At 47.5% G+C, this 27,083-nt stretch overlaps 2 protein-coding genes across 14 annotated transcripts in view; both read right to left on the bottom strand.

Annotated features, from left to right (window-relative positions):
• The window catches only part of CDK5R1 (cyclin dependent kinase 5 regulatory subunit 1), a 94,203-nt gene extending 89,656 nt beyond the window's left edge, over positions 1-4,547 (bottom strand). For all 13 annotated transcript variants that reach the window (XM_077852160.1, XM_077852159.1, XM_077852155.1 and 10 more), the window contains exon 1: positions 1,756-4,547. In XM_077852160.1, coding sequence (XP_077708286.1) covers positions 3,528-4,451 — 924 coding nt within the window. In that variant the 5' untranslated portion in view covers positions 4,452-4,547 and the 3' untranslated portion in view covers positions 1,756-3,527. The remainder of the gene's footprint in view (positions 1-1,755) is intronic.
• Positions 4,548-9,120: 4,573 nt separating this feature from the next.
• PSMD11 (proteasome 26S subunit, non-ATPase 11) overlaps positions 9,121-27,083 on the bottom strand; it is a 31,374-nt gene continuing 13,411 nt past the window's right edge. The window contains exons 4-14 of the mRNA XM_077852146.1: positions 25,725-25,796; positions 25,262-25,319; positions 21,882-22,076; positions 17,030-17,174; positions 16,168-16,228; positions 14,278-14,340; positions 11,939-12,064; positions 11,516-11,551; positions 11,210-11,261; positions 10,797-10,939; positions 9,121-10,679 (exon numbers count right to left, since the gene is read on the bottom strand). Of these exons, the coding sequence (XP_077708272.1) occupies positions 10,797-10,939; positions 11,210-11,261; positions 11,516-11,551; positions 11,939-12,064; positions 14,278-14,340; positions 16,168-16,228; positions 17,030-17,174; positions 21,882-22,076; positions 25,262-25,319; positions 25,725-25,796 (951 nt within the window). The 3' untranslated portion in view covers positions 9,121-10,679. The remainder of the gene's footprint in view (positions 10,680-10,796; positions 10,940-11,209; positions 11,262-11,515; positions 11,552-11,938; positions 12,065-14,277; positions 14,341-16,167; positions 16,229-17,029; positions 17,175-21,881; positions 22,077-25,261; positions 25,320-25,724; positions 25,797-27,083) is intronic.

Genomic DNA, 27,083 nt, shown 5'->3' with positions numbered 1-27,083 from the left:
CGGGGCCAGGAGGCTCAAGGCCACACTACCCGAGACCCAGGAGCTTAGGCTGGTGGCAGGAGCAGGCACAGACCACCGGCAGCACAGCCGGTGGGGGGACCCCACCCTTGCCACACTATGGGCTGGGGTGGCTGCTTATTCGGGAGCCCCGGGGCTGGATTTCTCGCTCTTGGAAACCCGCACAGAGCTAAGCTGTCAAGGCTGAGCCACATGGACACCCTTCCACACCCGCCGGCCAGAGAGGAAGCGTCTGGGCGCTGGGCGCTGGGCGCTGGGCAGGAGAGCCAGGCCTAGGCTACGCGGGGGCAGCGGCCTCAGAGCCAAGCTCCACTGTGGGGCCTGAGGCCTGGCGCCCCTGCAGGAGCCACTGCGCCAGGCCTCACGGGGCCGTGCCCTGGCCTGCTTGTCCCCCTGGCTACAGGTCCCAGTCACCCAGCCCTGCCCGGCCAGGCCAGGCCCAGCCAACGAAGCCTCTGCGGAGCAACTCCCACCCCCGCCCAGCTAAGCCCGAGTTGACTTAACCTGCTGACATAACCTGCGCTTCTCTCTTAATCACCTTAACGTGAACGCACCGGTTAAGCCCTCTCCCAGAGCCCAGCCCTCCCCTCCGCCCCCACCGCCCCGCCCCTCCCCCACGATACAAATCCAATTATGTTCCCAGCACAGGAATCATTTATAAAAGGGGCCCCCAGCCTGCTCATGAATGACGTGCCCACAAAAAGAGGCCTATGTAATGGATGGTCAGTGCATTTTATTTAATCAGCACAGTACAAAAATAAATAAAAATAAGGGAAAGGGAATTAAATTACAGCCAAACTGAGCTTCATGACCTTGTCAGATTATAAACCACACATACTTACAAACACACTACACATACATACAAAATGAGACAAATATAAATTAATATTAACAATACCCACGGTTTGGTCAAAGGATAACTACAGAACGAATTGCACTAAGAACCAACATACACCGCACGTGTAATTAGCAGTTTCAAATATACAGCCTATGAATAATTCCGAGTGGGAAAAATGGCACGTTTTCTTTTCATTGCAAGTTTAACAACTGTTGGAACAGAACTAAATTCTAATAAATAACTGCATGGAAAGAATAGATCAACCCTTCAGGTTTACAAGAAAAAGAGAAAAACCAAATCCTGAACTATTCCTGTGACTTGTTCTGTGCACGGGTGTAATGTTCACAGCCATCTGTTCTAAGATTATTTTTCTTAAGACACAAAATGCTCCTGGTTCGCATGCACAATATCACTGTAAACGCAACAATTAAAGAATAAAGGGGTTGGGTTTTTTTTTTTTCCGTAGGTTAGTTTTTCTTTTTTTTTTTTTTTCTTTTTTCTTTTAATCATTGTTCTAAAAGTAGTCTTCATAGCAGCATGTCAGATGGGCTCAGGGCCCGCACGCTGGAGTCCATCAGCTCCCGCACCCGGTACTGACCAGCACAAGGGCAGGGAGGAGGCCATGGCCGGCTTCTCACCGGGGGAGCCAGAGACTGACCTCCTCAGCCCCAAGCCGCTCCTGAAATGGGCCCCTCCCCCAAGAAATAAAAAAATAAAATACGGAGAAAGAGCAGGAAAACACACAACCGGAATACTGGGGATGCGGCCGGAGCGTGGGGTTTCAGGCCAAGCTCAGCCGCCGGGTGAGTGACTACAGACACGCACCCCTCCTCTTGAGACTTTGCGCCCCAACGTCCCTCCCCACTTCTGGGCCCCGCTGCCCCCCAAGGGCCTCCTACCTCAGGTCACACGTGGCAGCGGGATCTGAACAGACGGGCTGGGTGACAGCTCCCACCGAGATAGAGGCGTGGCGGCCAAGTCTGTGGCAGCAGCCGAGGTTCCTTCCAGCTCCGCCTCAGCTTATTTGGCAGCCCAGGGAGGGCTCAGCGCAGCTGGGGCGAGGGATCACCATCCCAGCCCCCCGCGGGCCCTCCTCCCCTTCCCCAGGGAAGCGGCAGCTCCGCTCCAGGCCTCTTAAAGTGAGACCCCGGTTTCACAGCTTTCTCTCGTGTGAATTTCAGTAGTGCTTCTGCTGAAACCAGCAGCCACCTAGAACCTATCCTGTGTCAGAGGACCCTCTGCCTGCCCCCCGCCACCCCCCCTCCCTGGGACTGGAAGGGAGACTTCCCCAGGGCATCTTCACATTGACCTTTATTCCCCAAAGCTGGAGTGATGGGCCACAGAGGAAGACTCGCTCCCTTCTCCTGGTCCTCTCCCAAGTCCCAAGCCACCAATCTGGGAGAATCAAAAAGGAAATTGATTAAGTACATGTCGTGTGTTTTTCACAGCCACTAAGATAAGGTGGAAACCCAAATCGGCAGCTGCAAATGATCAGGTGCAGAATGGCAGGCTTCCGAAGCCATGAGGAGCGCTACTCCGGCCTTGGAATTGTCTCCAAGATCCAGTGGTCTCACTGGGCCTCGCAGGGCAAGGCTTCGTCTTCAGAAGAAACTGAACTGTTTGGAAACAGCTTTAAATGAACAGGGATGGGGACGGCGGGGGGGGGGGGGGGGGGGGTGTACATCATTACCCCATCATTCTGGTCCCCGACATCACCTCGGCTCTGCAGGAACAAATGTCATGCACCAGCAAGAGGCCTTAGCCCTCAGGTGAGCACTGGCTGGTTTCAGGCACGACGACCCCACCTGCCCAGAAGGCAGGCTGTCGGTGAGGGGCACCTGCAGCCGCCCTGGCCTTCGCCACAGGGTGAGTAAGCTGCATTAGTCAAAGGAAAGATTTGCCCAGGAAAGGAGCTGTCCCTAGCTTCACCCCACCCCTTTAGCTGGGACCCCAAATCAAAGAACTTAATGAGTCAAACCAGCTCATTAACCGACACTACCAACACGGCTGGGAGCAGGGGGTAAGGAGGCCAGGGAGCAAGTTCCATGTCTTCACTAAAGGAAAACTCTTCTCCCTAATAAAAGAAAAAAGAGCAAACCAGGGTGGTGCATGGTCAAACGACAGGACACAATCTTTGTACCAGGCCAGCTTCTCCTCGACGAGTTGTCCCAGGGTGGTGGGCACCTCGCCTCACAACCCCATTCGTGGCTCGGTCAGGGTGGCCAGCTCCACAGGCCTCTGGGAGAACGGATGACCCAAAACAAAAGCCAAGAAAGGCCCTCCAACCGGCAACAGCAATGGCTCCCCAGGGCCAACTGGCCAGAGGCCCCTCTCTGGCTACCATGCCAGGAGCGGCGGGCAGCCTCACCTGCCCTGGTCCAGCAAGGGCACAGGTGGCAGAGACAGGTCAGTCCTTCAAATTCCCCAAAGTTGAGAAGTCAGTGGCCTGGGTGGCTCTGAACACATCTTCTGGGTTTTTGCACAAGGTTCGGGAGTTCAAAAGCGCCCAGAGTTCTTGGCAGGGCTGAAGAAAACCCCAAGGAGAGAAGGTGGGAAGGAAGAGGCCCTCGGTGGCTCTGCTAGACACATACTGTACACAAAATCTGATTTGCTTAATAATAAATTTTTAAAAATGAATTGAATCCTTGAGCCATGATGCGGGCTACAGGGCTCACCGATCGAGCCCCAGGAGGAGCCGCTTCTTGTCCTCCTGACCACTCTCGTTCTTCAGGTCGGAGAACACCTGTGTGAAGTAGTGCGGGTCGGCATTGATCTGCAGCATCTTGGAGCTCATGAGGTTGATGACGGAGAGGCAGCGGTCCCAAAAGGCCTCCTTGCAGCTCTCCACCAGGAAGGGCTTGAGCGGGTAGGAGATCTCGTTGCCCATGTAGGAGTAGGAGAGGTACAGGCAGGTCAGCAGGATGGCCTGGAGCTCGTGGTCCGAGCCCACCTCGGAGGAGATGACATCCCTGCAGAGCATGTAGAGGAAGACCACGTTGGCCGGCGTGATGAAGCCCTGGTCCTGCCAGCCCTGCAGAAGCAGCGAGCGGTCCACGCTGCGCAGCCAGAGCACAGGGTCCGTGGGGGACAGGTGCTTCAGGCGGTAGCACCGGCGGCAGAGAAACTCGCCCAGGCAGCGCAGCAGCTCGCTGGTGGACGCCTGGACGATGACACGTTTGGGCGTCCCCGCGGAGGTGAGAGCCGGGTGCGGGGCCTTCTTGACAGAAGAGGAGACCCCGGTCTGGGAGCCCGAGAGCTGGCTGGCGGGGGGCGCGGGCGGCTGGGCCGGCGGGGGCTGGGCGAACGTGGACAGGTTGGCGCACGACAGCGACTTCTTCAGGTTCTCATTGTTGAGGTGCGTGATGTTGTTCTGGTAGCTGCTGTTGGGCTGCACCTTCTTGGAGTTCTTCTTCTTGGCCGACACGGCCACGATCCTCTTCCACGGCAGCACGGAGATGATGGAGTGCCGCTTCAGGTTCTTGTCCTTGGCGTTCTTGCTGTTCTGCACGGCCGTGTAGTGGCCCACCGTGGCCGCGCCATCCTCAAACAGCGTGGCCTTGCGGTAGCTGGGGGACAGGGACAGCACCGTGCCCATGGTGCCGCTGCGCGCCGGGCGGGGGCCCGCGCCCCTGCGCGCCCAGCCTGCCGGCCGGAGGCGATGCGCTCAGCGGGCCCGCGGCGGTCCGGGGCGGGAGGCGGGAGGCGGGAGGCGGGAGGCGGGAGGCGGGAGGCGGGGGCGCTCCGGGGGCGCCTGCGGCCCCCTCGGATCTGCGTGGAAAACAAGATGGTTCTCAGCACCAGGCGGGGCTCGGCGCCGCGCTCCGCCACCCGGGCCGAGGCGGCCCCCGCGGCCCTGGCCCCGGCCTCGCGCCCCCGCGCCGCAGCCCGGCCGCCTCCACTGCGGCACCCCCGCCCGCCTCCGCGGCCGCTGCGTCCCGACCGCAGCGGGAGGGGCCCGGCGCCCGCGGAGGTGGAGGCGGAGGCGGAGGCGGCGGCAGCGGCGGAGGCGGCGGCGGCCGGGGACCCCCGCCTCGACACACCGCGCGCGGCCCCGGCCCCGGCCCCGGCCCCGGCCCCGGCTCCTCGGGGGGCAGCGGGCGGCCGCGAGGCTCAGGCTTACCGGGCAGGCGGCGGCGGCTCCGGCGCTCCGCGCCCTCCCTCCGCAATGCGCGCCGCGGCTCGGGCCCGCGGTCCCGGCGCTCGGCGGGGCTCGGCGGGGCTCGCGCTCGGCGGCGGCGGCGGCGGCGGCTCCGGAGCTTCTGTCCAAGGTTCTGCAGGCGCTGCGGCCCCGCCCCCCGCCGGCCGCCCGCCGCCTGCGCCGCCGCCGCGCTCCCGCGCCCGCGCCCGCTCCCGCTCCCGCCCGGGCGCGCACCTCGGCGGCCTCGCTGTCGGGGGCGCGCGCGCGGCCCACGCACGGCCGGGGCTGGCCTGCTCCGGCGGCGGGGCGGGGGGCCGGGGGCCGGGGGCCGGGGCCGCCGCGGTCCTCAGCGCCAGCCGTGCGCGGTGCGGGCAGGGACGCGGCCAGGGCCCGAGCGCCTCTAGTCGCCGCGCCCCATCTAGGACCCGGACTCGGACGCCGGCGGCGGGTACTCCCGGCCCCGCCCCGCTCTGCGCCGCCGCGCCAGCAGCAGCCCGGCCGCGTGAGTCCCCGGCGCGCCGCGCAGCCGAGCTCCGGCGGGGCCGGGGAAGGGGGGGCGCCGGGGGCGGGACCGAGGCCCGAACCCGCCCGCCGCCCCGCCCAGACACGTGCTGCCTTTGTTCCCGCCGCGGCGCCCGCAGCCGCTGGCCGCGGGGGCGCTCTCGGCCGCGTCCCCGCCCAGGCGACGCGCGGCCCGCCGGGCTGGGGCTGGGGCCGGGGCCGGGGCCGGGGCCGGGGCCGGGGCCGCAGCTGCGGCGCGAGAAGCCATCCACGGAGGCTGGGTTTCCCGAGACCCCTTTTCCCATTAACACCCTCGTCCCCCGGGGAAGGAGCTATGGAGGTCGAGGGGGAAGGCCCCGAGCCGGGGCCGCGGAGGCGAAGCCTTGCTGAAGCCACTCGCATCCCGCTGGACTGTGCCATCGGCTTTCACGCCCACCCCGGCCGGCCGAGGCCTCGGTCCCCGCACCCCGGGGAAATGGCCGGAGCCTGGGTCAAGAGGAGTCGTCGGCAGACTGGCTCTCCCGCCCCCGCCAGGGCCAGGGCCAGGGCCAGGGCCAGGGCCAGGGCCGTGAGCCGCGCCCCCGAGATGGGCCAGCCCTTCACAACTGTGACCTGCGCATTTCCCCTGGCCCTCTTATCGGTTACAGTAAAACTGAAGCAACCGCTTTTCCAACCATCCTCTGATCTTCTGATTTGTTTTTCATGCTAACCACGTATCATTTGAAGACCTGATGCTGGCCAAATTGTAAAATTGACTTCTAGTAAGAACTGCCCTCAAGGACAAGAATTCATATCCTTCACAAGAGCTATTCTTCACTTGTTTTTCTTTTAGTTTGGTCTGGAAATTGATCTAGAGTTGCCCACAAACCAGAGAAACAGAAGATTCAAACAGTATCTTAATCCGGATTATCACCTCTGGACCAAAAGATAAGGAAGTGGTAATCCAGATTAACTACCCAACTCCCGGACTCCGGGCCACACCAGCCCACGAGGCTGTCAACCTGTGGCAGCTCTGACAGTTCTGCCTGCTGCCCCACGCAGAACAATGCTGCTATCAGGTCAGAAAGTGCCAGAATTTGTATATGTACTACCCAGCGATTTCTCTGTCAATAGGAGCAATTGAAAGCTTTGGGGACTTTGGTAACCATATAATGGGGGAAAAAAAATGCATTGTTCTACACCGAGGGCTACTTCTGAAACATCCACAGCAGCTGTCATCTTAACTTAGATAAAAGCTGGCCCTTAGCTCACTGTGCCCCTCCCTCCGATACAACCTCTGCTTGCTCTTGACATGCTGCAGTCCTCAACCCTCCTTCCTATAGTAAGCTTGAAGAAGTCATCTCCGAGGTCCCCTGGCCCAATGGCTGTCTTCCTCTCCAAGGCAAAGCCTTTTCCGCGCCAGCCCCTGGTGGAAAGGCCCAGCTCCCAAGCAAGCCTTTGTCCGTAGTCTCTCCAGGTCCCCTGCAGATTATTGTGTTGAGCAAAGGCTAAATGCTTTCCATTTCCAAAATATGCCTAAATTTCGAAGCCTGTAATCCTCCCCTTAAAACTATTTGGATCCACCCCGTTCCCTGTACCTACAAATTTCAGTTCTAACTATTCCAATTCATGGCAGACAGTACCAAGACCCGCTTCACCCCACTTCATTTCCTAAACCAAAGAAGCAGACTTGCCTGGGCCTCTTCCGGTCTGGCCACACTCCGGGAGCCTCTCTTGCCTTTGTCCAGCCAGCCTTCCCTAGCACCTACGAAGAGGTCTTTGCATTACTGCCTGCACTGCCTCACACTTCAAAGGCAAAGCCACATTTGCAGCACAGCATGAAATGTGCACTGCCAGCACACTTGCTATTGTGACTAAGGAAAGAGGCTGTCTGGAAGTCCTGTTCACCCCTCTGCCCTGCCATGCCCACGGTCTCAGGGGACCCACCGCCACCATCACCACCACCACCACCACCACCACCCTCAAGCTCCCATCACAGCTCCAATTGCAAGGCAAGGAAGAAAGGGTAATTACTGTGCCAGAAATGGCAGAATCAAGGCCCAGACTGCAGACCCAGCTGAGCGAATCAGAGCTGTATTCTTCCCATTCTTCAGAGAACGACAGGAAAGAGCTCCAAACCCCACCATCAACCAGGCTTTTATCCTATAGCCTACCTCTCACTGCCAGAAGGGCCAGCCTGCTTGTTATGTGCGCTCTTGGGCTGGTGTTCCCATGTGTCACCAGAGAATCCCTGACCCCTGCATGGCCCCATTCCCATACCACCCCAAGAAAGAGAGGGCAAGGCCCCAGCCAGCTACCCTCCAGAAAGGGCTCCAAATAAAGCTAGGCTAAGCCCTGGCTTCTGAGGAAGCCGTGCTTTGTTCCTTCAGGGATCACAGAGCAGCATCTAGTGGCCCTTCTGGGCAGCACAGATTATATAACTAGTACGCAGCAGTGCTCCAGAGCCAAGCACCTCAGCCTCTCCTCCCAACACCACGGCTGTCTCATTAGCACACCAGAAAGTCTTAGCACCCTTAAGACTGGTGCCAGGAGGGTCCCCAGGTGAAGAAACGGGGCCCAGGCCAGCCTATGGGCCACCCAACCCTCTCAACTGTGCCCAGATCCAGAGTACTTGAGGCCAGGGAGGAAAAGCAGCCCTGGAGGTCTAGAGCAGCACTGTCCAAAAAAATATAATGTGAGCCACAAATGCAAGCCACATAGGTAATTGAATATTTTCAAGTAGCCACATTAAAAAAATTAAAAGAAACAGATGGATTTTAATAATATATTTTATTTAACCCATTATGCTCAAAATATTTCAACATATATATTTTAAAAGTTGAGCTATTTTACATTTTTTCATACTGTCATCAAAATCTGGTTTGTATTTACATTTGCAATGCATCACACTTCCAACTAGCCACATATCAAAGACTGAAGAGGCCTGTGTGGCTAGTGGCTACACCATGGACAGCACGGGTCTAGAGGAGGTCATCAGACCCACAAAGGGAGCCACAGGCTGCTGCCACCTCAGCTCCTTGGGGCTGCCCTAGTAGGCTTGGGAAACCCTCCCTCCTCTCCAACTCCAGGGCTGGATCCCTTTGGAATAGTTCTTACAGTCCTTTAGGCAAGCAAGTCTTCAAGTGAAACTACACAGAGACTATACAAAACTGAAAGAGTAACAAGTAGTTCTGACTCAAGTGGAGCTGGCGCTGAGAGCCCACCCCCTCTTCCCAGTGGCCGCAGAGCCCCTCAGAAGAATGCAGCCAGGGTCCAAGGGGTAGTATGAAAATTCACTGCTTTTGAAGATTTCAACTAAAAACCAAACCACAACTGCAGGCCTCTCCGGGCACTTGCATGACTTCATATAACCTTCACATCACAATTACCTACCAGCAGAGGATCTTCCAGCCCAAACCCGTGCCCTCACTGGACCATGTTGCCTTGGAAAAACAGGAGGATGCCTGCATACCACTTCCCATTTCAGACCTGACCGATCAAATTTCTTCCTCAAAGCCCTCCACTTTATCCCAGATCAAAAGGTCTCCCATGAAGCAAACATGGTACCAGAGCTTTGGCCAGTCTAGAAGGCTACTGAGCTGTGTGGACTTGTTCAGAAGCCCTCCAGCACTCAAGAAAAGGACACTTTTTGAAAAAAAAATTGTTTTTATTGGAACTCATCTGAACATCAGATATACCTGGTGTTGGTTAGCAAGAACCGTTTGTACATTTGATATTGATGGTGCCAAAACCAAAACAGTGACTGGACATGATGGGAAGAGATGTTGAGAACAAAAACCTGATTCTGGAGAGGAAAGTAAAAGCCAGTCAGATTCAGTGAGGATGCAAAACCTGGTACAACAAAATCCTTTTACAAAATATAAATTTATTACGAAAACCTGGAAGGATAATCTGAGAAAGGAAAAGAAAGAGAAAAGGAGGCCAGCAGGAAGGAGGCATGAGGGGAGGAGGAAAAGAGAAGACAAAAAAAATGAGGAGGAAGAAATATCGCTGGGCACGGCAGAGGTGCAGAAGCTCACCTGCCCAAATGGCACGAAAGCCTCACTACGTGATCTCATCATAACACAAAGCATGCTGAAATACAACGCTCTACCTCCCAGCCGTTCAGTTTCTAAGAGGTAAATAAAGCAGCTCCCTGGGAGGGGGACATGAGGTTGCTCAAAAACCCAACAACAAAGGTTTAAAAAACAAAAACGAAAGAAAAAAAAGAAAACCCACACCCCACAGTCTCATTTTCAATGTTCACTTGGTTAAAAAAAGACTAAATCCATCTGACAGCAGGAGGAGGAGTGGGACAGGGAGAGAAGCTGATGGATTTCAGACAGCCTGACTCCCCTGAAGGGGAAGGAGGGAGGAAAAGAGACATGTGATGGTCTCCTGGTGGAGAGGGGAAAGAGAAGGGACAGAGAGAAGAGCAGAGAGGGCAATTAAAACACTGACGTCTAATCTAGTTTACTGTGTTAAAAAGAGCCACATGCACAGCAGGCCCCCTGAGGGCCCACACTGCTCCCGTGTGGCCCTTGTGGACACTAGCTCCTGGCCTCGTCCCCATTCCTCCACAGGTCAGCTCGGAGCTGTGCAGGTGCTGCTGCGGTGGCGGCGGCGGCGGCAGGCCCTCGGGCCAGTCTGCTGGAGCCATTGTTGGGGGGGAAGGGCAGGTGACAGGCCATGTGGCAGGGGAAAGAACACCAAAACGCCTCATTTCAAATAAAAAAGAAAATAGCAGTCTATACACAGTTGTTTGTTTTGGTTCAGTACAAACAATAAAAAGTCGTTGCTTTGATGGTCAGGCAAACACCCAATTCTGAAGAGGAGGAGAGGTGACGCCCAGCAGGTGGATTAGGAGCCCCAGTGGTTGACGAGGCTCCTGGCTTTGCGGCCCTCTCCCAGGAGGCAGAGAGCACAGCTTTAGGTAGTGTAAGCCTTTTTCCTTTTATTCAGAATAACCTTTTTTTTTTCTTTTTCTTTTTTTTTAAGCAATTTCCCCACTCCCAAGTTGGGCCAGTAAAGATTACATGAAAACTGGCACACCTATTGGCTGGAATACAGATGCACCAAATGAGGATTTAAAAACTTTCCGAGCGAAAAGTAGAACAAAAAGAAAAAAGAATCTCCTAGCATTTTCCCCAAAGGTTTCACTCTCCCGCCACACACACTCTCCAAAGGACCGCTACAGATCCAACTCTGCAAGAGAAGACAGAGCAGTGTCAATCGGGGAAGCTGCGAGGCCACCCAGAGGCTTTCAGTCTCAACAGGCAGAAGACGGCGCTGCCCGGGCTGGGTCCCAGAGCCGGCACTCACCTATGTCAGTTTCTTGGCTTTGTTGTAGAGGGAATCCACTACTTTACTCATGTTCTGAATGGTTTCCAGAGCAGCTTCGTAAGTTTTATCTACTGGGGGTTCATCGAAAATAATCAAGACACCCTCCCCCTGGTCCAAGATCCCTGTAGGAAACAAAAGGGCAACCCAGGTAAATGAAGGGATGAGATACAAAGGCACCTGAGAAGCAGCCCGCTCCCTAGCTGCCTCCCTTTCTCCAGGAAGGAGAATCAGAAATCATCTCCGTGTTCCATTTGTGCATATTTATTATGCATACTCTCATCACAGGGATAAGTATGGTGAGGATCCCAGGGAGCTACCAGGTGAAATAAATGGAACATCTTTCAAGATAAACAAGAGCATGATGCCTCAACTGCTTCACCACTGTTACTCACCATGAAATTTCTTGTCAAGAATCATCTGTGATAATTTCCTTTCCACGTCGGCCTAAAATCAAAGCATATGATTAAAGGGATCGGTATCCACTAGTCAGAGATCACACTGACACAAGTTTTGTACAAAAGGGCAAACAGATTGTCAATAAAACAGCAACAGTGAAACTCGAGCTCTGAGCTCACAGTCCCCACGCCACACCATGAAGTTTGAGGACTTTCCAACAAGGCCCATTGAGTACAAATGCTAACCACTTCCCCAGCCCCTTTCCCTGTCCCTGCCCCCAAGACAAGCTCAGGACTCCTTACCTTAGAGAGTTTGATGAGGCTAGATATGTGTTCAATCTACAAGAAAAGGCAGAGAGACAGTGACACTGAGAGTCCTACTTCTGCCTCTAACGTGGGGCCAAACTCTCTTTGGTCATGCTTAGGCCTCTCACCATTAGACAACACACATTCCCGTCCCACATACCCACTGTAGACAGACATCTACCACATGCACGGTGACTACAGAAGCAAGGAGGGGACTGTACTCAGGATGAGCAGGGCAATCTCACTGGCCTCCATCCCATAGAATTTCCTTAACACTTATTCCTATGGCAAGAAAAGCCCAAGCCTTCTTGCCCACCAGACACAGCCTTGGATGCAAGTTCCTATTCTGGACACGTGGGAACGGAGGGGACTAGACAGAATGGCTAGCCAAAGAATCAGAGTCCCCAAGAGGGTCCTTACCTGAACTCGGGAAAAAGGCTCAATGACTCGGATCAGATTCTGTTCCAGTAAGTTATCATACAACTTGGCCAAGTGTGTACTGATGATTGGGTCATCCCGGAGCTCTGCCCGATAATCTGTCAGGGCCTGCCAAGAAAGCCAGTCACAGAGATTGGCACAGAGAAGCACCTAAAGTCACGCTACTCCTAGCTTCCTAAGTAGTTTGCTGGGCCTTGTAAACACATAACTGACTGAAGCTCTAGAGGATCTGAGATGAAAGAAAAGTTATGCCAGAAGGCAAAGGAAAGGAAATATCAGGAACTAAAAGATGGAGACCCTTCTAGGCACCACCTTTCTGTCAGAAGGCCTCATGTTGACAGCCCAAACCATGTAAGCCCGATACTACACAAGCAGTTCTCCGCATGTATCCCAAAGAGTAAACAGGGTCTCCATGAAAAAAAAAAATTTTTTTTCTGCGATTAAATAATGAGAAATGCTTGGACACCCGGGTGGTTCAGTTAGTTAAACGTCTGACTCTTGATTTCAGCTCAGGTCATGATGTTAGGGGCGTGAGATTGAGCCCCATGTCCGGATGGGCATGGAGTCTGCTTAAGATTCTCTCTGTCTGCCTTTCCCCCTCCGTGTGTGTTAGTTTGTGTTCTCTCTTTAAAAATAAATAAAAAATAATGGGAAATGCTTAATCCCACAACTGGCTCATGGAGTTGTTTTTTTTTATTTATTTATTTTTTTTATGATAGTCACAGAGAGAGAGAGAGAGAGAGGCAGAGACACAGGCAGAGGGAGAAGCAGGCTCCATGCACTGGGAGCCCGATGTGGGATTCGATCCCAGGTCTCCAGGATCGCGCCCTGGGCCAAAGGCAGGCGCCAAACCGCTGCGCCACCCAGGGATCCCCTGGCTCATGGAGTTTTATGAGCACATCAGCATATAGTTCTGCAGTTAACAGGAAACAAAACACCTAATTTTGTTCAGCCCTCATGTATCCCAGACCCTTATCCCCATCAAACATCCCAAACTTTAGGATAAAATGATCTAGTCTACTTTGTTTATTCATGTATGTAATTTATTTACTTTGAGGAATGGTCTAAATATCCAGCCTCATGTCAGCTGTGCTACAAGGTGTTAAGAGAAGAAGCAAATCATGCCAAGTAAGGAAGTGAAATTGGCAAGAAAGCTCAACAAAGATGTGGAATCTTGGAGACAGCCAGAGCCAAATGGTTTAGCCTCTATCCACAATTAAGTTTTTCTTTCTAGATCTACATTTGTTTTTAAGTTGGTCATTATACTGAGACTAGGAGAAGAGAGGCTCAGAAGAGAATATACAAAGTCTCACTCTACTGCTTAGGCATGTTTTTTCCCCTTTTCAAACCTTGGCTAACAATGAGTAAAAGGCACAGGAGGCAAAGCCAGCCTGGAACATCAACCTCGGGAAGTGTCTTCTGGTCCATGTGCACATAGCAAGACTCTTTCTCACGCCCACAAGAGAAGCAGAGCTGGCACTGCTGGAGTTGAAGGAAACTCTATGACCATGGCGTGCAAAATAAGTGCCAGGCCTGGCATTGAGGCCTGACACGTGAGCTGTGGGGCTTCAAGCACTCTCCCTGAACCATAGGCTCAGCTCCCTCAACCATAAAATGCAGAGAAGAGGTTTGTTGTGAAAAATCTAAGTGACAGGGAGCTTGGGTGGCTCAGTCATTAAGTATCTGCCTTTGGCTCAGGTCATGATCCCGGGGTCCTGGGAATGAGCCCCTGCACCAGACTCCCTGCTCAGTAGGGGAAGTCTGCTTCTTCCTCTCCCTCTTCCACCCGACTCATGTTTTCTCTCACTCACCCTGCTCTCAAATAAATAATCTTTAAAAAGAGAGAGAGAGAGAGAGAGAGAAGAAAAAAATCCAAGTGAAAAAGGATGAAAGAACATTTTTTTAAAGATTTTATTTATTTGAGAGAGTAGAGCAAGAGTGAGCACGAAGCAGCGAAAGAGGGAGCAGCAGAATTCCTGATGAGCAGGAGCCCAACATGGGGCTCGACCCCAGGACCCAAGGATCATGTCAGACACTTAACCAGGCGCCCAGATAAAAGAACTTTTTGAAACTGAAAGGTACTATATATAAATGAGGTACTACAACTCAACAAGTTTTGTTGTATAAAATTTCCAGGTTTTGATACTGTACTATAATTAAAATGCAACCACTGGGGAAAATTGGATGAGTAATACATGGGATCATTGGGTACAGTCTTTGAAAATTCTTATGAAACTATAATTATTTACAAATAAAGAGATTTTTTTAAGTAAATGCCCCTCTCCTCCACCCATTCCCTACCAACCCAATACCCTGCTTACCTTTTCAAAATCTGCCAGTGATCTATTCTTGCTAGCCTGAGCCACACATTTTAATGCTTCTGTCTAAGAGTAAAGAGAAAAACAGTGACAGTGATCTATTCTGTACATTCACATCCCATCCAATATATGCCTTAAGCAGTATGCTATGTCCACACAACTTCTGGCTACAAGGAAGAACCCACCCCACAAATGTTCTTCAGAGGCCTGGAAGAAAAGCTAGACCACCACCAGTGTGCCACCAGTCTCCCTTTGAAATCTGAAATGACTTAAAAATACTAGGAAATAGAAAAATTAAAAAGGAAAAAAAGGAAAAAAAGAAAGAAAAGAAAGAAAAGAAAAAAGAAAAGAAAAGAAAAGAAAAAGAAAAAGAAAAAGAAAAAGAAAAAGAAAAAGAAAAAGAAAAAGAAAAAAGAAAAAAGGCCCTTATATGGCATTCACCAAAGAGGACAAGCTAAAAGAAAAAATGACCAGAGAACTGTGATCTCTTTCCCCCTCCTCCAAGGCTCCTTATTCCCAAAGCCCACTGACTTTCTTGCCCTTAGACCTGGTCATACCTGTGCTTCCAAGTCTCATTCTGCTAGGTTTGGTACAGAGCAAGATCCAAGATCTACTTTCATTAGGGTTGAGACACCAAAATTCTACATATTATATACTCAATGTTAAAATGCCATAGAGAGATGAAGGTACAATCAGTGGTTGAGGTAAACTTCTAGCCTCATTATAAAAGGCACATTCACTCAGCAAGAAATCTACAATCTTTCTGGGAGTCTGTCCTAACTCCTACTTGAAAGCTGTCATCAAGGTCCAAATGACCAGAAGTAGCTTCTCTGGTACAGCCCATGCATTTACATAAAGATGGTATGTCGTAAGGCAGAGTTTGAAATAGTGCAAAACTAACCATTAGTGTAGTGTGTCACAGTATTTGTCCCAGAGAGAGAAAATGTCATAATGAGAAAAGCCTAGAACTAAGAGCCAGATAACCCAAGTTCAAAGTCTGGCTCCATCATTTAATAGTTACCTGATCCTGTCCTAGACACTTGGTCTCTCTTAGCCCATGTCTTCAATTCTGATTCTAGATAGGGCAGTGAGTCCTTCACTTTTGTAATAATGACTATACCTGTGGCCAAAGTAGGAGCCCCAAACCAGGGCCACTTGTAGAGAAAGAAGAAACCATCTATTGTGGCCATTCCTCCAAAGAGTTCATGAGTCTATTGTTCAGAGACAACTGCATTTGAAATCTAGAAAGATTACTTTTACTTTACTAGTGATAATCCAACAAAGTACAGAGAAGGCATGGTCCAAGTGTCTGAGTCCTCCTTTACACAGGTCATACTCATACCTACTCAGGCACAAAAGGGAGCTACCTACTTTCAAATGCCTCTTGCACCACACTCAAAACTCAAGACATGAGTGGGAAGGTACTCAAAAGCCCTTGGGTGAGCCATCAAAGCCTAGTTTCTGCACCAAGCACTTTGACCTTCTTAAAGCACCTCCCTAAAGTACACCAGACTTTACCAGGTTCCAGACTCTTGGAGAATCCAAGCTTTCATATTCTGCACATGTTAAGTTTACAAGTCAGGCTCATGACAGATAAATTTTTTGGTCAAAGCTAACAGTAGCCTAACTCATACAAATGCCTCAGTTCAGTTCTATAACTCCCTCAAACCACCTGATGTCTATAAAAGCACCAAACACTAACTCTCCAGGCCAAGAATTGACCAGTATAGAAAATACACGGAATGAACTTAAGGGTGGAGGGAGGAGTGGGAGGCCACATGGAGAATATAGAATGGAGACTGAAAAGCACTGGTCTCACCAGGCATCATGACTGACAACATGCTGGCCTCAACAGTGGGCAGAGATCATAACTGCAGTCAAGGTATTCCCTACCTGCCTCCCCGCATACCGCAGTGCAAGCTTCCCGCTCACCAAAGCCTGGACATCTTCTGGGCTAGAAAGAAAAAAGACATACTTGGTCACTGCTCCAGGATGTTATGCTTCTAAGTATAAGTTTAGGCAAATTTCTTTTTCTCAGAATTCCACTGAGATGACTGCTCATGGAGGTAAGAGTCCCCACCCCTAAACCTGTATGTCCCTCACCTCACAGAAGCCAGGCTTTCGCCACTCTAGGCCCAAGCTCAGCATTGAAGAGTAGAAAAACTCCAGCATTAAAAAGAAAGCCACACTGAATGTACCAAAAGTTAACAGACCCAACAGGCAGAATGATAAATTTAAGTCAAATCCCAGTACAACAGGTCTTGTTAAAACACAACCCCTGTGTAATCCAAAGATCCAAAAAGTCCTAGTCAATATCATACTTATTCCCACAGAATATAGATAAGTTCTGCAGAATTCCTTATAAAAACATTTATCCTACTTGCTGTTGTTCCCTAGCCTCACTCATACTTTAACCCACCCCATTCTGGGTGGCCCAGTTGGCCAGTGCTACACTAAGCTGTTTCTAGGCCCTCTGGTGCTCAGCAACTGCCTGGTCAGAATAATTAACAGGATGATATGAACACTCCAAGAGTCTGGAAAGGAGATTTATCTAATCTGTCTCCACGATTCTCAAAGACTAGGAAGCAAAAGTGCTCTGGAACACCTTCAATCCTCCCACTCTACATCAGCCAGCACCAGAGGCAGCAGCTGCTACTTCGAACCAGCCCAACTCCCTGTGCAAGCCAGGTCTGCATGGCAGGAAACAGAGGTGAAGAACTTGAGTTCTCATAGCCACAAGTTAACGTGCACCTACGTGTTGAGCATGATTTTGCAGAGCAACATGTACTTCAGAGATGTGATGGCCTTGGGGCTATCAATGGAGTCATAACCCTCAAACGCCTCATAGAAATAGGAGTATGCAGTTTTCCAATCCTTCTCCTCTGCTGCATGGATAATACCTGGGCATTGAAAGAAAGAAGTAAAAACCATTATGAAATAATAGACCCATCAAAGATCAGAGCAAGGGGGATACCTGGGTGGCTCAGTGGCTAAGCATCTGCCTTCAGCTCAGAGCATGATCCCGGGGTCCTGGGATCTAGTCCCATATCAGGGTTCCCGCAGGGAGCCTGCTTCTCTCTCTCTCTGCCTGTGTCTCTACTTCTCTCTCTGTGTCTCTCATGAATAAATAAAAATAAATAAAAAATAAAAAGATCACAGCAAGGGCCTCCAAAATCCAACACAACCCTCTCTACTTAGTGATGAGGTCAGGAAAGGATAAAAGGACCTGTTCCAAAGTCACTGCCAGCTAGTGGTGAAAGCTGGGATTAGAACCCAGGTCTTTAGTCTCCCAGTTCAATGTCATCTTGACAACATAAATCCCAAAGGGGTCAGAGACCCTTTTAAAGGGGATCCTAAAAACCATGCACCAACATCTTTCCCCATGCTTCTTTACACTACTGTGGTTCTGCTATCTTCTAAGGCCACTAGAAAAGGCCATAGTTACCCTCTAGGACATCACCCTCATAGATTAGGAAGCTGAATCAAACATCCCTGGACTGCCTGAAAAACCTGTTTTAACAATATTTAAGAGACCATTTTTAAGCTTGACATTTTTGTATGTAAGCAGCTCTCATAAGAGAAAAAAAAATCCAACTTCTTTTGCTCTCGTTGTATTTGTCATTTATGGATGTGCTTTTGCTTAGATGCAATCGATATAGATTTCATATAATGCCAGATCCATGAAATTAATTTAACTGGACACTTCCTTAGGCTAAGATATCATAGTTTATATAAACAATTCTCTACTGTTTAGAAGTTGGGTTGCAAAAAAAAAAAAGAAAAGAAAAGAAGTTGGGTTGTGCCCAACAAGGCTAACTTTGATTAAACTTGCTAGTACTTCCAACTGTGCTATCACTTGGGATAATATGAAATTTAGTTCCTTCTAGCATGGGAGGCATCTAAGTCCTCAAAGCGTATATCAATTCTAATTCTGCTTTAGCCCCTTATGAGGTTACAGACCTCAGCCCCACTCATTTACCACAGTTTTCCCCGACATTTTTCACATTGAGATACACTGAGAAAGTATTCAGCACCTTGAAGTAAAAGGATGAGATTGTTTACACATGACCCAAGGGAACATTTCAGCACATTTTTAACCCACCTATCGAATAGCTGCGTGCCTACACACCATCTGGGAACTTCTGACTTAATACCATTTACTGAGTGATATGTGCCATACCCCAATACTTTTACTCTACCCAAGAAGCCTCTCATTTTGAAGCTAAAGGAATCAGACCCTTCTTCACTACTGTTCTAAAGAGAAAAATTCCCATTCCCCATACCTCCTGGTCTAGAGCTAGAAGAAAACACACCACACAATAAGACAGGCCAAAAAAAAAAAAAAAGTAAAATAAGGCCCACGAACCAGTATACTGCTTTCCCAAATACATTAATAGGGCCCACATTAGAACTCCAAGCATCATGGCTAGTATATGAGGTTTATTATTTTAAAACAAAACAAAGTAACAACAACAAAACTAGATTGTCGCTCATTCAACACCAGTATTAACAAATGTCTATTATTTGCCAGGCAGTGATGTAATTACTACAGAAAAAATAAGTATAAAAAAAGGACCTCATGAAGCTCATAGTCTCACAGTGGGGAAAGATGGTCACCAAAATGAGATTAGTGCCGTAATATATACAAAAGAATATAGCTTTGAGAGAAGTCCAAAAGAAAAAAAAAAAAGCACTAAAGAGGATTACAGATTAGATTAGACATATGAACTGGACCTGGAAGGGTGCATGCGAGTTTACCAAGGGGATAGATGCAAAGGGGAATTTCCATGCAAAGAAGACAAAATACAGAAAAGGCACAAAAACAAGAGCACATGAAGTCATTTGGTAACTGATGAAAATGAAAAGATGCCTTCCTTTTCCATACCATGTTAGAATAAAATGTAGCCTGGGGATATGGGGAGCCACTGGAGAATTTCAAACAAAGGAGTTAAATGATCTGATTTGTGCTTGAGAAAAATGACTTTGGGGCCAATAAAAAAACAGTGGACTGGAAAAAGGGCTCAGAGACAGATCAGCAGAAGACTGCTCCAATTAGAGTAGTGACTGTAGAGATGGAATAGAAAAGGTAGGTTTGGAGACAGACTCAACCTGATCTAGCAACTGACTGGATATGAGGGGTTAAGAGAAAAAAGAGTCAAAATTACTCCAAAGACAATAGCTTGAGCAACAATAAAAAAATATATATATATTACCATTAACTTGAATAGAAAAAAAGATTGAGGGAAGAGTTAGATAATAATTTTGCTTTTTGACATGTTGAGGCTAAGACTCTTCTAAGGCATTTAAGTATATATGTCCATTATGCAGCTGGAAATCTGGATCTAAAATTTAGGAGAGAGGAAAGCTACTGAGGATGAAGGTGAGGAAACTACTAGTGGCATGTAGCAGCTAAAGTCATGGGTGAGTACGGCATTTTAGAAAGGAAACAGAACAGGAAAAGAAAACAACTAAGAAAACAACACTGAGGACACACTTAAAATTTAAAAGTCAGTCAGAAGGAAGAGGAAAGGAAACGGCAAAGTGTGACCATGGATAGTTAATCAACGGAGGAGAACCAAGAAGACAGTGATGTCAAAGAAGCCTAAAGTGTTCTAAAGGATTAACTTCTCCCCAAAAGTCAAGAGGTTCTAAGGGACTTATTAATTCTTTCAAGGAGTCAATAGAGACCTCAAAGTAAGGATACTCTTTCAACTTTTCCAAGAAACTTGACAGAAAGAAGACAGCAATTTACAAAAGAGAAAAAAGCCTGTGTTTTTGAGCTGATGCAATTAAAGGACTAAGAGGAAGATTCAAATAAAGAAGACTGAAGACAGAATAGAACAAAGACAGGTAAAAGAATCATTCCTAATAAGGAGTAGACTGAGCTGTGATACAAATTCTAGAGAAGAAAAAGGAAAGAGCTCATGTAAACATGGCCTCTATTTTCCTCTGTGAAATCCAATGCAAATTCATGTCTTGTCCCTGAAGGAAGGGCATAATGAAAGGACAGCAGCTTTAAAAAAGTGCCAGGGGCACCGGGTGGCTCAGTAGGTTAAGAGCCTACCTTCTGCTCAGATAATGATCTCTTCTCACTCTGCCCCTCTGCCCACTCGTGCGCTCACTCTCTCCCTCTCTCTCAAAATCTTAAAGTGCCAATATTGGTCAAAGGGAGGACAGCTATAAGAGCTTCACATTTATCATCTCACTGAATCTTCACCACAATCCTATGAGGAGATATTATTATTATCACCATTTTAGAGATGACCTAAAGACAAATTAAGTAACCTGTCCAAAGTCACAAAGAACCAAAATTTGACAGAATCAAATTGACAGAACCAAAATTTCAACCAAGGAAAGGTGGTTTATAGAGCTTCTGCTCCTCCTCTCGGAATGACAATACAAGCTATTTGATATTCACAATACCTGATAAGCAAGTAGTACAGGCATTGTGTTATGCAAACACGGAGAAAACATCCCAGGGAGGTAACACCAGGATTTACACTAGTCTTCTGCCTCCAATTCCAGTGTTCCATCCATAATGATGATAAATTATGACTAATAAAAGCTGCTGACTACAAAAAACAGGCATGACCTCTGAGCCCCAATATTCACACTCCATCAGAAAGGTATACACTGGGGATCCCTGAGTGGCTCAGTGGTTTGGCGCCTGCCTTTGGCCCAGGGTGCGATCCGGGAGTCCCAGGATTGAGTCCCACGTCGGGCTTCCGGCATGGAGCCTGCTTCTCCCTCCTCCTGTGTCTCTGCCTCCCTCTCTCTATGTCTATCATGAATAAATAAATAAATAAATCTTTAAAAAAAAAAAAAAAGAAAGGTATCCACTACATTCAACTGAAATGGGGGATAGTGGAGGAGACTTTCCTTAGCCTTGATCTGATACCCTTTGGAAAAGTCCAACATCCTTTACCAAGGCTTCCAAGCTGTGACAAGAGACTTAGGTTAGTCCAACCATGGAGAGAAGTGGTACCCTTTAAGTGAGTGACTAAGATAGAGGTTAAGGGAGATTTTTAAACCTGTAAAGGTCGGGATGCCTGGGTGGCGGGTTGAGCACCTTGCCCCTGGCTCAGAGCGTGATCTGAGGTCTCAGGATCAAGTCCCACATCAGGTTCCCTACCTGGAGCCTGTTTCTCCCTCTGCCTACGTCTCTGCCTTTCTCTCTCTGTATGTCTTTCATGAATAAATAAATAAAATCTTAAAAAAAAAACCTGTAAGGGTCTTGGCTCTAACAATTAGGCTGCCTTGCTCATCACAGTAAAGTATTTTTTTTTTAATATTTTTATTTATTTATTCAGGAGAGACATACAGAGAGAGAGAGAGAGAGGCAGAGACACAGGCAGAGCAAGAAGCAGGCTCCATGCAGGGAGCCTGACATGGGACTCGATCCCAGGACTCCTGGATCACGCCCTGGGCTGCAGGCGGCGCTAAACCGCTGCACCACCAGGGCTGCCCGGAAGGTACTCTTCTAATTGGGTTTCTCTGAGCTTGAGCAGAATCAGCTAATTACATTCTCTATCCTGACATCCCCCCATTCCCCACTGTGATATAAAAAGAGCTTTAAGAAAACATCACATGAGCAGCTAGGGTGTTACCTGATTGCATATCCAAGGTGGCCTGCAATTTAGGAGGGCAGTAGATAGCATTTGCTGTAGTTCGAGCAGAGGTTAAGGCAGCTCGGGCTTTCGGCAAGTTGCTCAGGGCATGGTATGTTTTGCTTTCTAAAAGCTGTACTTCCACCAAAAGGGCTTTGTCATCCATCTTTTTCAACTCCCGCAATAGCTGAGAACCTGGAGCAGGAAAAAATATATACCCCTTTGTTATCCATAATCTTAATACCTTAATACTATAACATCTTACTCTCCCACCCTCATAAGAACACTCAGGATAAAGAAACCTGCCTGAACTCAAAGAGAGGTAGTCTACTTGCGAGAATTGTATTTTTTTTTTTTTTTTTTTTTTTTTTACTAATGTTCTATCTTCCCAAAGAGAAACATAGATCTCTTTGAAGTTTTTGGCATACTAATGACATTAGACCCAAAAGTCCTATAAGCTTCTTCAGATTTGAATACAGTGACAATCTCCACCCAGAACATGCAGAAACTAGTTATTTGGTTCAGACAGCCACTAGATATCATTCTTTTCCTGTCTAGCAATTATACGATTGCATAAAAAATTGCAGGCACTAAGGCTGGTGGGTTGGGCAAGGCAAGAGTTCGGGACATGCCAATGCTCTCCAAATACACCTTCTTCCCACCTCAGATGAGAAAATCCAATCCAAACAGATTTGCACCATATATAGAAATAAATAAATTATGACTGATAAATCATAAGACCCAGGGTGCCCCAGTGGCTCAGTCATTAAGGCATCTGCCTTCAGCTCAGGTCATGATCCCAGGATCTCTGCTCAGCGAGGAGCCTCCTTCTTCTTCTCCCTCTGCCTGTCACTCTGCCTACTTGTGCTCTCTCACTGACAAATAAATAAATAAAATCTTAAAAAAAAAAAAAAAAAAATCAACAACCTGAATGTAAGAGCTAAACCCATAAAACACAGGATCTGGGATTAGGCAACGATTTCTTAAGTATGATACCAAAAGCATAAGCACAAAAAAATAAACAGGACTTATGGGCACCTGGGTGGCTCAATCACTTAAACATTCAACTCTCAATTTTGGCTCAGGTCATGATCTCAGGGCTTTGAGATCAAGGCCTGCATCAGGCTCCATGCATGGAGCCTGCTTAGGATTTTCTCTCTCCCTCTCCCTCTAACCCCCCTGCACCCCTACGCCTATATGCATTCTCTTTCTCTCCCTAAAATATAATAAATAAATAAATAAATAAATAAATAAATAAATAAATAAATAAATAAAGGTTTTAAATTAGAATATGCCTCAAAGGACACTATTCAAGAAAGTAAAAAAAGCAATTCATAAGGGGGGTGGTTTGCAAATCACATATCTGGTAAAGGACTTGTATCCAGAATAAACAATAAGAACACAAACAACCCAATTAAAAAATAAGCAAAAGATTGAATAAACATTTCTCCAAAGACATATAAATGTCCAATAAGTACATGAAAAGATTCTCAACATTACTAGTCATTAGGGAAATGCAAATCAAAACCTCGAGATACCACTTTTACCCCTACACAAAGATGGCTAAAATAAAATGTGGCATAACCACACAATGGGTATTCAGCAATACAAACAAATAAAGCAGTGATACACGCTATAACATGTACAAACCTTGAAAACATGCTAAGTGAAAGATGCCAGTCACAAACACCACATATTACAGGACTGTATTTAAATGAAATGTCCAAAGAGGTATATCCAATAGAGGCAGAAAGTAGATTAGTGGTTGGCTGGCAGGGGATAGGGAATAATGGGAATGATAACGAACAGGTACATGGGTACAAGGTTTCTCTCCGGGGGATGAAAATGTTCTAAAATCTGATTGTGGTGATGACTGTACAACTATGAATATAGTTAAAATCACTGGCTCATACACTTCGAAAAGGGTGAAATTTTATTGGTCTATGAATTACAACTCGATAAAACTGTTACTTTTGGGGGAGGAGGGTGCCTGCCTGGCCTTTTTTTTTTTTTTTTTTTTAAGATAACAGAAATTTATTCTCTTATAGATCTGGAGGCTGGAAGTCTGAAACCAAGGTGCCAGCATGGCCACATTTCCTTCTAAGGCTCCGAGGAAAATCTGTGCTATACTGCTTTCCTAGCTCCTGGGGGTGGCCGGCTCTTCTTGGTATTCCCTGGCTTGCAGGAAATCCCCTAGAATCACCAGTCTCAGCCTGTGTCACCCCATGGTTGCCTCTCCTCTGTGTGTTTCCAAATCCCTCTGTCCTTATAAAAATGCCAGTCATTGGATGGAGGGCCCACCTGAAGCAGGTATGAACTTGATCATGGAAGAGCATGCAACTCTTGATTTCAGGGTCATCAGTTCAAGCCCCACATTGGGTGTAGAGATTGCTTAAATACATTAAACTTTAAAAAAAATTATTTGATTAACGCTACTATTTGAACCATATGCAATATCATTTTGCAGGATAAAAACTGAATATTGGCATTTTTTTTTTTTCATCTTAATAGATCATGAGAAGCCATGTTCTTCCATCTGGGAAAAATAGTCCAAATCTACCATTAAAAAAAAAAAAAAATGCAGCAGGCAAAGTCTTTTAGGGTGTTTAAAAGGCCACACAGCAGAAAAGCTTTAGTCAGCTCACTCTAGCTACCATATATATTTGCATCAATTAATTTCTTGAATTTTATCTTTTTTTTTTTTAAAGATTTTTATTCATGAGAAACAGAGAGAGAGACAGAGACAGAGACGGAGAGGCAGAGACACAAGCAGAGGGAGAAGCCATCTCCTTGTGGGAAGCTCAATGTAGGACTTAATCCCAGGACCTCGGGATCATGCCCTGAACTGAAGGCAGACGCTCAACCACTAAGCCACTTGGCTTCCCAATTTGTTGAGTTTTAAAATAGATGTTAAGTGTAATTATAAACAAGTATAATAAATGTAATAGTAAAATACTTGCAGTTTGACCCTTTTGCTTTCTAAATTTGACAGATAAACTTTGGTTACTTACTTAGAACTTCCAAATGGCATTTCTCCACGACAGATTCAGTAAATGTAAGCCACTATAAATCCTTCTTAGAAGTAGACAGAACAGGTGCACCTGAGTGGTGCAATGGTTGAACATCTGCCTTTTGGCTCAGGTCGTGATCCCAGGGTCCTGGGATCAAGTTCCACATCAGGCTCCCCACAGGGAGCCTGCTTCTCACTCTGCCTATGTCTCTGCCTCTCTGTCTCTCTCATGAGTAAATAAAAAAATTAAAAAAAAAAAAAAAGAAGTAGGCAGAACATAAATTATTAATACATAACTAGTTAAGAGTGGCCAGGTTCAGAATACATTTGCCAGCTAGGATGCCTTATTACTTTCTACCAGCTTACTTACCCAAATGCAATGCTTCCTGGTACCTCTTGGTATCAAAGTACAAAGACACCAGTCTTGCCTAGGAAAGAGAAAAGGCATTGACTGATAGAAAGAAAGAAAAAAGCCAAAGAAAGAAATCAAAGATTGACAGTCACAGAACTGTTACTGCTGAATATACATGTCCTGGAGAGAGCATCAAATCCAGCCTAAGAAATGATCTAGCCCATGGTATTATCTGCTACTATGACCAGTGGCTGACTGACTTAACTTTACTGTGGTGCTGTTTACTTCTCTGAGTCACACAGCAAGTCTGTCTCAAAACTTCAACCAGAGTATTTTCATGAGTGGGATTATTATCAATGATCTTTGGGTGCCTGGATAATACAAAATTACTGAAAATACTTTTGATCCGAATGATGTCACTTACATTCACAGTCTGTCTAATGCCTAGAGACCTGAAAGTAGCATTAACGCAGGCACATACCTCCAAAGCTTGGCGTAAGAAAGTTCGTTTCTCTGACTTGGCCCATTCGATGCACTCTAAACACAATTCAACCTACAACAGAGAAACAGTACATACAATATTATGTTTTCACATTCTTCCCACAAACCTTGCTTTGGAGAACAGCTTCAATTCCCTCCTTATCTATTACCCATGTTGCTCTATTTAATGTCTCAGGGGACATGCCTTGATCTACAGTATCTCACTGTGTAATGGTTATATAATGGAGAATTAACTTGGCTTTTTAGACATAAAGCATCTTTGTGCTTAGGTTGTGATCTTTTGAAAAAGAGCTTCACCTTCAAGATTCCTCTTCTACCTTCCCAGGAGGGACCCAGAACTTCCAATATATATAGCCTGGAATACAGATTTCTACAATGGCTGAGAAATCTTTAAAGCAGAAATTTCTCCCTAAATACTTGCAAATAATAATGGTAATGTGTTAATCTGAACCCACTAGTAATGAAGGGGAGAAAGCCTCAGACTGAGCACAAATGTCTTATTCCTAACAGTTGCCTGTAAGACTGAAAAGGCTCAGCTGGCTCTTTCCTTTCCGATACTAAGAAGTGCAACTAACCAATTCATCATCACAATACAATACATTTAGCACATATTAGATGAAGTAAAAAGAAAGCAGAATTAGCCTAACACTTAAAAAGACTTTAAAGCTTTATTTAAAGGTGCTTTGGGGGCACCTGACTGGCTCAGTTGGTAGAACATGTGACTCTTAATCTAGGGTCCTGAGGTCGAGCCCCACATTAGGTGTAGGGCCTACTTAAAACAAAAAAGAAAAAAAAAATGAATGAATGAATAAAAATAATAATAAAGGTGCTTTGCACCCTCAGTTCTATATGCCACCCAAGCAGTGAGAGAACATGCAAAGTAACTGATTTAAAGCAGTGTTCTATGCTAGAGAGTCTACATGCCATCAGGTATCTGTGACATATCAGCTTTGAGAAAGTGCATATAAGTACTGCAGATCTTACATCACTCTCTTACTGCAAGTTTTGTGTTAAGATTCCTAATCAGGGCAGCCCGGGTGGCTCAGCGGTTTAGCGCCGCCCTCGGCCCAGGGCCTGATTCTGGAGACCCCGGATCGGGTCCTGCGCCGGGCTCCCTGCATGGAGCTTGCTTCTCTCTCTGCCTGTGTCTCTGCCTCTCTCTCTCTCTCTCTCTGTGTCTCTCATGAATAAATAAATAAAATCTTAAAAAAAAAAAAAAAGATTCCTAATCAAAGCATAGGATAAAAAGAAACTGAACTTTCTGGAGAACTCATTGCTAAAACAACATGCCTTTATGTACTTCCAGAGCTATCTTAATAAGTATTATAAGGAAGGAAAA

Source organism: Canis aureus, chromosome 16 (genome assembly GCF_053574225.1).
Source record: "Canis aureus isolate CA01 chromosome 16, VMU_Caureus_v.1.0, whole genome shotgun sequence".
NCBI classification, from domain to species: Eukaryota; Metazoa; Chordata; class Mammalia; order Carnivora; family Canidae; genus Canis; species Canis aureus.
This window is presented reverse-complemented; position numbering and strand designations above follow the sequence as displayed.